At 45.9% G+C, this 12,719-nt stretch overlaps 1 protein-coding gene across 2 annotated transcripts in view; it reads right to left on the minus strand.

Annotated features, from left to right (window-relative positions):
• DPP6 (dipeptidyl peptidase like 6) overlaps window positions 1-12,719 on the minus strand; it is a 783,164-nt gene that overhangs the window by 245,599 nt on the left and 524,846 nt on the right. For both annotated transcript variants that reach the window (XM_084855092.1, XM_084855093.1), the window contains exon 2: window positions 1,636-1,750. In XM_084855092.1, coding sequence (XP_084711218.1) covers window positions 1,636-1,750 — 115 coding nt within the window. The remainder of the gene's footprint in view (window positions 1-1,635; window positions 1,751-12,719) is intronic.

Consider the following 12,719-nt stretch of genomic DNA (forward strand, 5'->3'; position numbering starts at 1 on the left):
CATCTGTGCAAATGCACAGTTGTGCAAATTCACATGTGCAAAATGCGCAAATTCCCCCCAAATGTGCATGTTCATGTTTTAGCCTATGGGGGAAATGTGCATTTGGGGGCTTTTTTTTTATTTTGCGTATTTTTCTATGACAAAATGTGCACAAAAATTGGGAAAGTTAGAAAACCGGTCCACAAATCTTCAGAATCCACCCAATAGGGGGGGAACTGGTCCGCTGCCAAATCTGCAAGTCAGAGTCATGGAAATCTGAACTCATTTGGATCCCTTGTGGATTTCTCTGACATTGTACCATTGTAGCTGTGTCATTTAAATATTACCCCTGCTAGATGGGAGCCTCTCGTGGAAGAAGCAGCTTCCACACTCCTAGGTTCATATTTCAAGGACTGCCCTTGTTCTGGTTTCATTCTTGGCTCAGAAAGACCCTGATCATTGGCCCTTATCTTCAAAGTGAGACCCACTTTTCATTTTATTATATATGTCTGTTTTTCTTTCTTTTCCCTTCCCTTCTCTCTCTCCGCACTACCACCTAATCTCACTCATTTTCTGTTTATCTCTGTTTTAAAAAGAAAGAAAGAAAAGTCTCAACAGTACCATAGGTTTGGACATGACCCAGTTCTGGGTCTCAGCCTGCTATCTGAAGGCCAATGTTATAGGGAATGTATGACCTCCTAACCCTAACCCTCTTAAAAAATAGCTTTGTTGAAACCATTTGGGTGACTTCCAAGACAATATGTTCAGTTTGTTTCTCTCTAAGCATCAGAGACACCTTTCTGCACTAAGCATCTTTCCCACTGTTTAGTGTTAACTTCTTATGCAGGCTAAACACATCACTATTTAGAGATGCCATAAACAGCCTCCATTGAGCCAATTAATGGAGGAGAAAATGGCTTTTTACTTCGCTGGTCCCAAGGTACTTCAGCCACTTAAGATTCAGCCATGAAGTGTGCTTTATTTCATTAATAGGCACACAAACGTCCACTTGTACTCCATGCAAATGGTTTAGTCCTAAAATTCATTGTGCCAGCGCATAGGTGCTTAAGAGGGAAAGTATGCAGGGCCAGGCCAATGAAAACATGGTGTCACCACATCAAGGGCTCTGTGGAACCAAACTCCCCCACCCCACCCACCCATGCCAACATCTTGCAATCAGCGGTGCAGCCACAGTACTTCCAAGGGTAGGAAACCTGTGGCCCTCCAGATGTTTTGGCCTACAACTCCCATCAGCCCTAGCTAGCATGGCCAATGGTGAGGGATCATGGGAGTTGTAGGCCAAAACATGTGGAGGGCCACAAGTCGCCCAACCCTGATGCATGGAGTATACGGATGAACACACGTTTGGTTACAAAGAGTGGCTGCCGCCGCCGCCGCCTCTTCTTCTTCTTCCTCTTCCTCTTCTTCTTCAACATTGAGCATGCCTGTGTGTGTTCAGAATCATTTTACAAACCAAACAATGCCCCTGCCCTCCAGATTAGGGGAGCTTCAAAGAACAGGAAAGAGATTTTCTCCATCTGATTGATCTATCAGTCGAGTTCAGTTTAATCAGGCCTCTGCCTTCTTAAAATGCATTTCCAAAGACGCTGAAATTATGACAACAGCAGCAACTGAAGCCAAAGGTTATATAAATACCTGGTGTCAGCAAGATCACTGAAGTGACAATCAAGGAGCAGATAACCAGAATAACAAGTAACGCAATTGCAATTCCTTTCCAGTTCCTTTGCGGAGGGTTGCTCCCCACCAGCTCCTAAAAACAGCAAAAGGAAAAGGAACATTAAGCAGAGGAGAGGAGCAACAGCCACATCCAAATGGCAATTTACACGAGGAGAGTTAATTAGCTGTAGCTGCAATGGCTATAGCTTTGTAGGCTTGTATGTTGCAGATCCGTCTTGACTTAAAAGGGAGAGATTTGCCTAACTCAGGGGTGAGCTGAAGGAAGACTGGAATCTACTGATGCATCTCTGGGGGACTTGTGGTAGATGAGCAGGGGTTTCTGACTCACAATTGTTAAACAATAGCAACAACACAATACCTTTTCCCACCTAAACTGGACTGCTGGAATGAAGAAAGCATATGGTAACCAAGAGTCAGGGCCAGCCCAAGACATTTTGCTGCTTGAAGTGAAAAACAAGATGGCGTCCCCTCCCATTCCATGCACAAAAGCCGATCGGATGGCACATGAATCCATCCTCAACGCCGATAATGGGACAGCATCTTCCACTGCACCTGAAGGCAGCAGGCTAACCTAGGGGGTGCATGGCACACAGGGCTTTTCTCCAACATCTTCATGCTGCCTCCTAGCATCTGCCACCTGAGGAGACTGCTTCACTCTGCCTGATGGCCCTGCTGGCCCTGCCAGGCATGGATTTTTGTCAAAGCCAAGCCCAGGCTCAGCTCTGGAACCAACAACAAATCTTCAGTCCAGAATGTGCTCAGAGGCACCATGTTCTGTAATGCTAAGTGCGTGTCTTGAACCACCCAGAGAGCTTCTGCTATTGGGTGGTATAGAAATGAAATACATATATACACACATATATACATACATACATACATACATACATGTCTTTTGCACCTGGCTCTGGCTGGTGCAACTTGGACTTCTAGTAAAATACAAACAAAGCAGACCCGACAAGCTTGACGTCTGCTCACCCCTGGCTTGTGTGCCTAGCGGAACAAGGTGGCATGGCTCAAACTGTATCGTAACAGTAAGGGATTTGGTGATGGTGGTACCACTAGTGGTTCAAGGCTGCCATAGAAGGGTGGGATTTAGGCCTCTCTGCCTGCCACTGACCGCACTGATGGCACAGAGAGGCTGAGCAAGTGGAGGGTCCTAAGGAAGCAGGTTAAGAGTAAGCAGAGAACCTAAGGAAGGAGGGATAGAGAGAGGTCCATAGAAATGAAAGGAAGAAATGAAGCCGAAAAGGAGGGAGAATGTGGGAGAAGGAAAGGGCAGAGAAGAGAGCTGTACACTGGAGAGGAGAGGGAGAATGAAGCTCCTGTGGATTCAAAATAACTAGCCATGCAGGCAGTTCCAGGAATTGCTCACTCCTTGCAGATAAACTTTAGCATAGGAAATGGTTCCCTGCAACCAGTTTCCTTCCCCACTCTCCTTGAAACACAGGTACTTGTAGGCAACGGAAAGAATATGGCTATGTTTCCACTTCATTTATATAGATCCATCTTGGCCATGCAAAGCAATTTACAAGCATTTATTTGTTTGTTTGTTTGCTTGTTTATTTATTTCATTTCTATCCCACCTTCTTTCCATCCTGGAACTCAAGGTGGCTCCCAGGTGGTCTCCCCTCCAAGCACTGACTAGACCAAGACCTGCTTAGCTTCAGCAAGGTGGCTGCCTCATGTGCCTTCAGGCCATACCCCCATGTGCCTTCAGGCCAAGCTTTATGCTATTCGCTCTCATGCCAAGCAGTAGTTTGGATGAAACGATAGCAATTCTCACCTGCAGAGTGGCCCCAAGACATTTTGCAGCCTGAGGTGAAGGACAAGATGGCACCTTCCCCCATTCCAAGTACAAAAGCCGACAGGGCTGGCAGTTGAACTTTACTTCCACAGCGGCAACAGGTTGCTTGAGGGAAGCAGGATAGCTTAGAGGGTGCAGGGCAGGCCCCATGGCACACACAGCTCTATCTTCCAACTTCACCCCCACCCCCACCTCCCAGCATGTGCTGCCTAAAATGTCCGCCTCACCCTGCCTAATGGTAGGGCCAGCCCTGCTCACCAGATGGCTTAAAGGTTATGGATGGAGAATGGAAAGAGGACATGGGTAGTGAATGGAAATAAAATCACATCTATACTTTCCCAGGGAGGCTACGTTGCTCCAGAATATCACATGCACAAGAACAACAAAGAAGCTTCCACTGGCCTTTCCAGAGAAAGGTCCATTGCTGAAGGAAAAATGCTACTTTCCTGCAGCTCTTTACCCACAGTAGCCATATCAGGCAATCCCCTCTCACTCACTGGAGAGAGACGGAGCTGAAGAAAGCCAAAGAATCCCACAGACATCTTTGCCACCCTGTTTAAAACATGTTGCAAATATATCATAGACTTGGAAAAGCCTGAATTTTAAATTCTTACATATAATCACATGCATATGGACTTAAATGCTCATTATACCTTTTTTTTAGTACTTGCCACTAAATGTTCCTTCTGTACTGAACAGAAAACCAGATTACCAAAAGCAGTGTGCCGAAACATTCAGAACAGGAGGAGGATAATGTAAGCCGCCTTGAGTTCCTTGCGAGAGGGAGAAAGGCGGGGTATAAATGCAATAAATAAATAAATAAATAGATAGATACCTAGGCGCAACATCCCCAACATTTCCTTACGGATTTCCCCAACATTCGTAAGGAAACGTGCAACAGGCAATGAATCTCTCCTCATGGCTCTCTTACACACAGACCAACACACTCAACCAAGCAGGTTGTTGTTCTGTGAAAGCTCCATCTGATTTGAAAGCTTGAAAGGTTCGGTAGGAAAGGGGTAATTTTTCAGGAAGTCCCAAAATTTGAATGTTCGGCTTCAGAACCTACACCGTAAATCAGAGTTTCCCAACTTGGTGCCCTCCCGATGTGTCGGACTACAACTCCCATAATCCCTCAGCCAGCATAGCTGGCTGTAGTTGTAGTCCAACACATCATGAGGAAGCCGGATTGGGGAAGACTGCCGTAGGTGGCTATCATGTGGAACTGGTAGTAAGAATTGATGGTGCTGTCTTGGACTGGAGCATAGAGCAGCCTGTGGCTTTGATGCAATCAGGCCTGCACTCTTTTCTGCATCTCCCACAACGCACAGCTGCAGCCCAGCTGTGCAAATCCACCCTACAGCACTGGGGCAGTGGCAGGTAAGTATATACTAAAATGTACACTAGAGCAACATTATGGTATACTTTGTATTTGACAGGTGGCCCACCTATCAAAACAATTGGCCATCCCTGACTTATAGCATCCTGCCTGATAATACCTCTTCAGTCTGAAGGATAGGAGTTTTGGCACCACCTACAAAGCATTATGGCCTTCTACAACTAGGAGAACCCACAGCATCTTGGTTCCATTCTCACATATTTATACTATTCAACCATGTTTGTGTTTCAGAAGTTTGTGTTTCATACCTTAGGGTGGGGGAAAAGATTTTGAAACAGCAAATAATGTTCTCTTATGTGAAGAATGAGAGGAAGATGGAGGCAGAAAAGTTGAGAAAGTTAGATCAAAAACAAAAACCTAAAAGCAACAAAGGGGAAAATAGTCAACAACACACATTTATATAAGCTCCATTTCAGCACATCTTTGTCAACACATTTTTGTGAACTGTAATAGATTCGCCCTTCTCCTGCCCTTGAGAGGCAAAGAACAATGGCTGTCTCCATCTCTCAGCAAAGGGCATGGAGATTTAGTGATTCCCCCAATGTCATGTCAATGTTAGCAGAAGAGCCAGCAAAGCAATCCAGGTCATGTTATCTCAGTTCACAGCCAACCCTTCCTTCCACATCAAAAAAAGCCCAGTCGGGTGAAAAAAGGAGGAGGGGGCGGTGGAAAGCAAGCATGTGCCAACACTACCAGGCTGCCAAGGCCTAACAGAACTGTTCAGATAAAAAACAAAAACAAAATCCGTGCCTGCTCTTGTTTTTCCTTAAAACCAGCAGAAGAGCTGAAAGAGAGAATGACAGAAACCATTAGGTGCAGCAACTCCCACCAGCCAGGGACAAAAGCAGCATCTAATAATAGTCCTTGTGTTACTTTTCCTTCTATTGTTGTCCCATCAGACATGCCCTCGCTGGCACTGCTGTCCTGTGATTAAGAGAGGGCATGCTTGATCAGCCATGATTGGCTCAGCTACCTTGATGGTTGTCGATTAGCGAGATGTCAAGGAAAGGGTGACTTTCAGAACAAACGGAAGAAAAACATGCAATCCAAGTGAGAACTGCACAAATTTGGCTTTTTAACAGCTACTACTGCAGGCTTCTCCACAATCTGGTGCCCTCCGGTTGTGTTGGACTACAAATCCTGGAATTATGGGAGCTGGCGTCCAACACATCTGGAGGGCATCAAGTTGGGGAAGACTGTACTACGTTGTAAGTTGGTAGTGGTAGGACAAGCGCATTTCTGATTTAGTCATTTAGGGCGCAACCCTATGGCCGCTAGACGGCCATAGGATTTTTCAGTTTTGAGGAACTGACCTCGGAGCTAGCACTCTGAGCTAGCACTCCGAGCTCAGTTCCCAGAAATCTGACTCCCCTCTCCCTCCCCTCCCCCTCCCCCTCTGCCTTGTAGGAGGCACAGTTTGTCCCCGACTCCGTGCTTGGAAGAGCAGCAAGGAGCAGGGGGAAAGGGGGCGTTCCTGGGGGCAGGGACAGCGGAAGCGCTGTTACGATGCTTCCTATGCGCTGTATGGCCTCCCCTCCCTGAGGTGCCCTGGCTAGACAGCTGAAAACATCTGTCTAGCCACAAATGCACAGCAGCTGGAGCATGGAGGAGAAGATCCCCTCTGCTCTCCACCCACCCTGCATTGGATAGTTGGCTGCCTCCAAGTGAAGGGGCAGCCGACTATCCCCATAGGATTACACCCTTATATTTAGTTTTTCCAGGAGCAGAGGCAATCCAAGACATTTTTATCCCTGAAGCAAAAAAATTAACATGGCGGCGGTGCTGTCTGTCTCCCCAGTGGTGATAAAAATATAATGATCATCTAAAGAACTGCAACTTGCCACACTTCAGTGGGATCCAAACATTTGCAACCTGAGCGATCCGCCTTACCCTGCCCAGTGGTAGGGCCAGTTTTATGTTGGGTTATTGACCTTGATGATAATAGGGTCCACGGGTATATATGTGTATGAGTAGACGATCCAGTGCATATCATTACAAGGTCCCGTATACATACCCAAGTGACCTTTAAGATCATCAGAGGAGGCCTTGCTGGTCATTTTGAAGTTAACAGAATGTTGCCATTCAGTACCCCAATGGCAGGCCTTCTTGGTAGCAGCACCCACCCTTTGGAAAACCCGCCCTCATGCCGTTCGGGAGGCAGAAAATGTGGCATCTTTTAAACACCTCCTGAAAACACACTTGTTGCCCTGGGCTGTACTTAAGTTCATCACGGCACTCTGTCTTACTGCTCTGTGTACTACTGCTTTTATTGTAACTGGAATTGTTTTTAATATCACATTTTTAACATTGTATTTTAACTGTGATTTTAATATCTATATGTGCACCACTGAGGGATTTTATTATATTTAACAATATAATGTTAATATTTGCATATTAACAAATGTTAATATGCAAATGTTAGGCAAATTGGCCTCCTCTTTTTGTCCTCTTTCTTGGGTGAGGCATTTCTTCTTTTTTGGCAGCGTATGAGTGGTTATCCTACACCCCATACAATTTGTGGATGAGAGGTACGAACCTGGGCTTCCTGCATCCAAATGACATCACATCCAGTACAACATTTTTGCCTTCAAAATAAAGGCTAAAAGTTAATACATTTCTTCACTATGGGGCACAAGAGAACCTGTGGGTAATAGGGTTCATGACTGTGAATAAAGTATTTATAGGTGGCCTGCTTTAACGGCATTCAAAGTCAGTGCAAGTTTCCCTTGACCACAATAGGCACTGTGGTAAGCTAAAAGATTTTATGAAGACAACATGGATGCATTTGCATGGAAAGATAAGCCAGGATTCTGGAATCCTAGTTTACTGTTCTAAGTCAATGCAGCCAATATCTTAAAATTACAGTTCCCAAGGCCTGAGATACTTACACACCTGTAAGACACCTGCCCCATGCAAGACACTTTCTTTTTGGCTCTGGGAGTTCATCTGAATCTTGGGTTACTACTCCTCAGGTTTATGAGGGGAAATTATTTTTTAAAATGCTGCAGTAGGGAAATGTGAATTTATAGGGTCAGGAATTAGAAAGCAGAATAGGAGAGAACCCTAATGTTGCTGTGTTTTGTTTTGTTTTTACTATTTCCCCAGTGTTAAAATTATTGTGCTATCCCATCTCAACACCTGAGACAGTGAACCAGAATCAGCGGTGGCTTCTACAGCTGTGGGCCAGTTGATTCTGCTCAGACCTTATCCAGCATCCTGGCCTCATCTGTCCAGGACAGGATAATCTGGATCAGAATTTAAGGTAGGGACGTGTCAACCCTAAGTGCCTGGAAGAAAACTCTGCACGTGAGTACAAATCTATTACAATTTTCAGTGCTGTTGTCAAGTTTGATTGTCACTCTGCTGTCACTTCCAAAATTTCACAAAAAAATCATTTGTCATACTTGTTAATTATGCAGCAGATATAGTACTGATTGAAAATAGCTGGCTGACAACAACAACAACAACAACAACAATAATAATAATAATAATAATAATTCCAGCATGTCTAAGTGCTTCAAGAATTAACTGCTTCAAGAACTCTATGAAATGTCTCTGGCGTGATGGTGGATAGCTCAATGAAAACATCAGCATGGTGTGCAGCAGCTGTGAAAAGGCCAAATTTCATGCTAGGGATCATTAGGAAAGAGATCGAAAATAAGATTGCCAATACTGCAATGTCTTTATTCAGATCTATGGTGTAATCACCCTTGCAGTTCTGTGTGTCTCCAGTTCTGATCACCACATCTCAAAAAGGATCTTGTAGAACTGCATTAAAGGGCAACCAAAATGACCAAGAGGCTGAACAACTCTCCTACACAGACAGGTTACAATGTCTGCAGCTTTATAGTTTAGAAGAAAGATGAGTAAGTGGGGGGGGGAGGGGGGATTTTATTACTGTGTATAACAATTTGCATGGTGTGAAGAAAATGGGTAGAGACTCTTGGATCTTGGATAGAGAAAATGGATAGATTTCTCTTGCCCAGGTCCAGAACCCAGGGTCATCCAATGAAGCTGAATGATAGGAGATTCAGAACAGACCAACGTAACGACTTCTTCACACAGCATTTAGTTAACCTATGGAATTCAGTGCCACAAGCCGTGGTGCAACTAGGTAATTTTAGACCCTGGCATTAATCATCTTATGCAGGGCTCTTTAGACTGCAGTGTGTATTACTCCAGTTGTGGAGCACACAATTAAAATGGCTCTTTTCCCCATCACATGCCTGATAGAACAAAACAATGAAAAATGTTTGCCAGCCCTGATGAAGGAAAGAAATACTCTGAGTATGTGCAGATTCATATTTTAAACTCACTGGAAGGAGCAATCCTATGGCCGCTAGACAGCAGCTAGATGGCCATAGGATATCTTGTTTTCCAGGAACCGACCTCGGAGCCCATGCTTCGAGGTCGGTTCCTGGAGAACCAACTTGCCCCCACTTCCACACTGCCTCAGAGGCAGCGCGGAACAGCCTCGTCCTCCGTGCTCGTAAGAGGCGTGTGGAGTGGCCAAAAGGGGGCGTGTCTGGAGGCGTTCTGGGGCGGGGAGGGCGGAAATGCCTGTACGACACATCCAATGCGTCATACACCAGCCTCCTCCCCCACTCCGCCCTCCCGCAGGCACAATTGGCTGTCTAGCCAAAAATGCAGGGCAGGAGAAGCGCCAGGTACCAGAACGATCCTCTCCATGCTTCTCCTGCCCTGCTTTGGATAGGCGGTTACCTCCAAGTTTGGACATGGCCACCTATCTGGATAGGATTGCACCCCAAGTCACTTAAGTCAAAGCACCATCATGATCAGCGGCGGCTGGTGACACCAGTCCCAGAGGGGCGGTGCTTCCATTCTGCATTTTAGTTACCAGCAGCCAAACCTCTGAAGGTGCTATCCAAGGTGCTGAATGTATCCCCCAAATGGGTTCAGCACCTTGGGTAGCACCTTTAGAGCATTGGCTGATTGCAAACAAAACCCAGAATGGAATCACCACCCCTCTGGAACTAGAGTCTCCAGCTGCCATGGATCATGACTACAAGAATAAAATGGAGTGTGCCAGCTCAAGTGTTGACTTGTTTGCCACTACTCCCATCAACTGCTGCTATCTGTGTGCCCATTACGGGGGTCAGGTGTGGGCCCTGGACGTCTAGCTGCACCACTGTCTGCAATTCATAGTGAAGGCCACCAGCATAGATGGCTTTAAAAGAGAATTCAACATATTCATGGGAGATAAAGGTATCAATGGCTGCTCATCATTATAGCTGTATATTGCCTCCAGTATGAAAGGCTATATGCCTCTGAATACCAATGGCTTGTTGCTGTTTATTCGTTCAGTTGCTTCTGACTCTTCGTGACTTCATGGACCAGCCCACACCAGAGCTTCCTGTCGGCCATCGCCACCCCCAGTTCCCCTAAGGCCGAGTCCGTCACCTCCAGAATATCATCCATACCAATGGCTAGAGAACACCAATGGAAGGGTGCTGATGCACTCATCTCTTTCCTGTAGCAGACTTCCCAGGGGCACCCGGGTGGTCACTGCAAGAATAGAATGCTGAACTAGACAGGCCTTTGGCTGATGCATATGTTCCAGATGTTCTTACTGCTCAGAGCTGCTTCCTTGACAGTTTCCACACATGTTTGCCTAGTGGATAGGCTGGGGGAGGGCTTAAATGCTTTAACACTTAACTATGGAGGAGAGCCTTTATTGACTCAGTCCAATTATACAAAGCCAAAAGAAAAAGAAAAGAAAAAAAAACAAGCTCAAGAAAGCAATCTTCAGCTTCTAATCCTAAAGAAGCCACTTTGCTTTTAATATTGATGACTCCAAATAGTTATTAATCCTTGCAAGAAAGGAGAGAGAAAAAAACCAAATTGGTGCACAAAGTTTCCGCTCTTAACAAAGCATCAGCAATGCATACATAATGAGCAAGGGAAGCTCTCAAACAATACCAGCCTCTTGCTTGGTGCTTGGTGTAATGACAAAGAATTAAAGCAAAGCCTAAATGGTCTTTGGGAATTAATCAAAACTGTTTTAAATCTTGTTCCACATCCTCCCTACTTTCATTGCAGCTTCATTCATTTTGTCCTGCTTACATAATAGCTTCAAATTGGCTGGGAACTTGACATGTACAGCAAGCAGTATTAAAGCTTGAGCACACCATCACTACATCAGTACCTGGCAGCACCTTTCAGTCAAATTTGCACCCTTAATATTACCGTACAAAAGACTATATTACCCACCTGCTCAGAAGGCATTACACACTGCCTTCTTTTTGCATTACTTTCTAATACAGAGCCTAATATCTGCATTTTCATACTGCAGTGTCTGCTATCTGGATCCAAGGTGGCATAGTTTCCTGAATGTGAAAAGGATGAACCTGCATGGAATGGATGGAGTCCAGAAACCTTCCAGTGCAAGAGGCAAATCATTACTGGCATGTTTATCTCCAGCTTGCCAAAAATCTGCCACCTTGATGGCCGTAGTATACATCTCTAGCCAATTTCAGACAAATGCTCTCCAATCACAGCTTCCATTTGTCCTTTAAATCATCTCATAAATAAGTAAATCAAAGGGGAAAATACAGTTAGCACTTATCACTAATATTCCCCATTCATTTTTTTAAAAAAATATTTATATACATATACGTATCTCATCTCTGGATATGATGGTGTGAGGCTGCTCGTCAATGAAGCATAAGACTGGGCTGCAAAGCAATGATTCTCAAAGGCTTAGAGTCTTTAACTGGCTCAGGTGTGTGTGTGGGTGCTCATCGAAAGCAAGGATTTGGGAACAATCTCCTGAAGCTATAGCTATACTAGCTTGATTCCCGCAAATTCAGTTGTTAATTTTGCACACCCAAGTGCAAATGCACACACGTCTCTATGTTTTCAACTATCAGGTTCTCAAAACAGTTTGCAGCAGAGCTGCATCTCCCTAGTCATCCCTAGACACAGCTAGGGATGTCAGAGAATTTCTCCACGAATCTCGGGGAGGCTGAATGCCAGCGCATTCGGCCCCCCAAAATTGGTGGAAAAATGGTCTGCCCCCCCGCCCCGCCCCCCCGGGACGGGACTTACCTTGTGCGAATGTCCCTGGCGGCGGCAGCTCCGGCAGCGGTTTGGCGGCGGCTGTGGCAGCTGGTCTTCCGACCGGCTGCCACCACCGCCATTTCCAAGTTAAAAAACAAACAAACGTGATAGGCTACCTAAAGATTTATGTAGCCTATCACGGCTAGATTTTTAAAAAACACCGTGATAGGCTATGTAAATCTTTACGTAGCCTATCACGGCTGAGTGAAACCAAAAACCGCGTGTACGCAAATTCCCCTTATTTTCGCCGTAGTCTACGTAAATGTTTACATAGACTACACGTGCCAAAATAAGGAACACAAATGGCAGCACCCATGGGCGCCTCCATTTGCGTACGCGCGGTTTTTTGTTTTTGTTTTCACTCAGCCATGATAGGCTACGTAAACATTTACGTAGCCTATCACGGCTGACTGCAGGGACGCAAACGGCGGTGGCTATGGCCGCCGCCATTTGCATCCCGGCAGGACAGAAGGATTCGCGGCCGGAGGGACAGGGCGCCTCCCCCCCCGGCCAGAATTTGGGGGGGGAGGGACAGGGCGCCTCCCCCCCGGCCAGAATTTCGGGGGGGAGGGACGGGGCGCCTCCCCCCCGGCCAGAATTTCGGGGGGAGGGACGGAGCGCCTCCCCCCCTCCACGAATCAAGCTTCGGGTTCAGGTAAGGAACTTTCGTACATCCCTAGACAGCCATTTGGCAGCTGCCTGAAGACTGCTGCATCATAGGAGCAGAGCTCTTTTACAGCACAGGCCTAACATGTTTCC

The sequence above is a fragment of the Heloderma suspectum genome, chromosome 5 (assembly GCF_057233095.1).
Source record: "Heloderma suspectum isolate Gila_16-S chromosome 5, 16-S_ref, whole genome shotgun sequence".
Lineage (NCBI taxonomy): Eukaryota > Metazoa > Chordata > Lepidosauria > Squamata > Helodermatidae > Heloderma > Heloderma suspectum.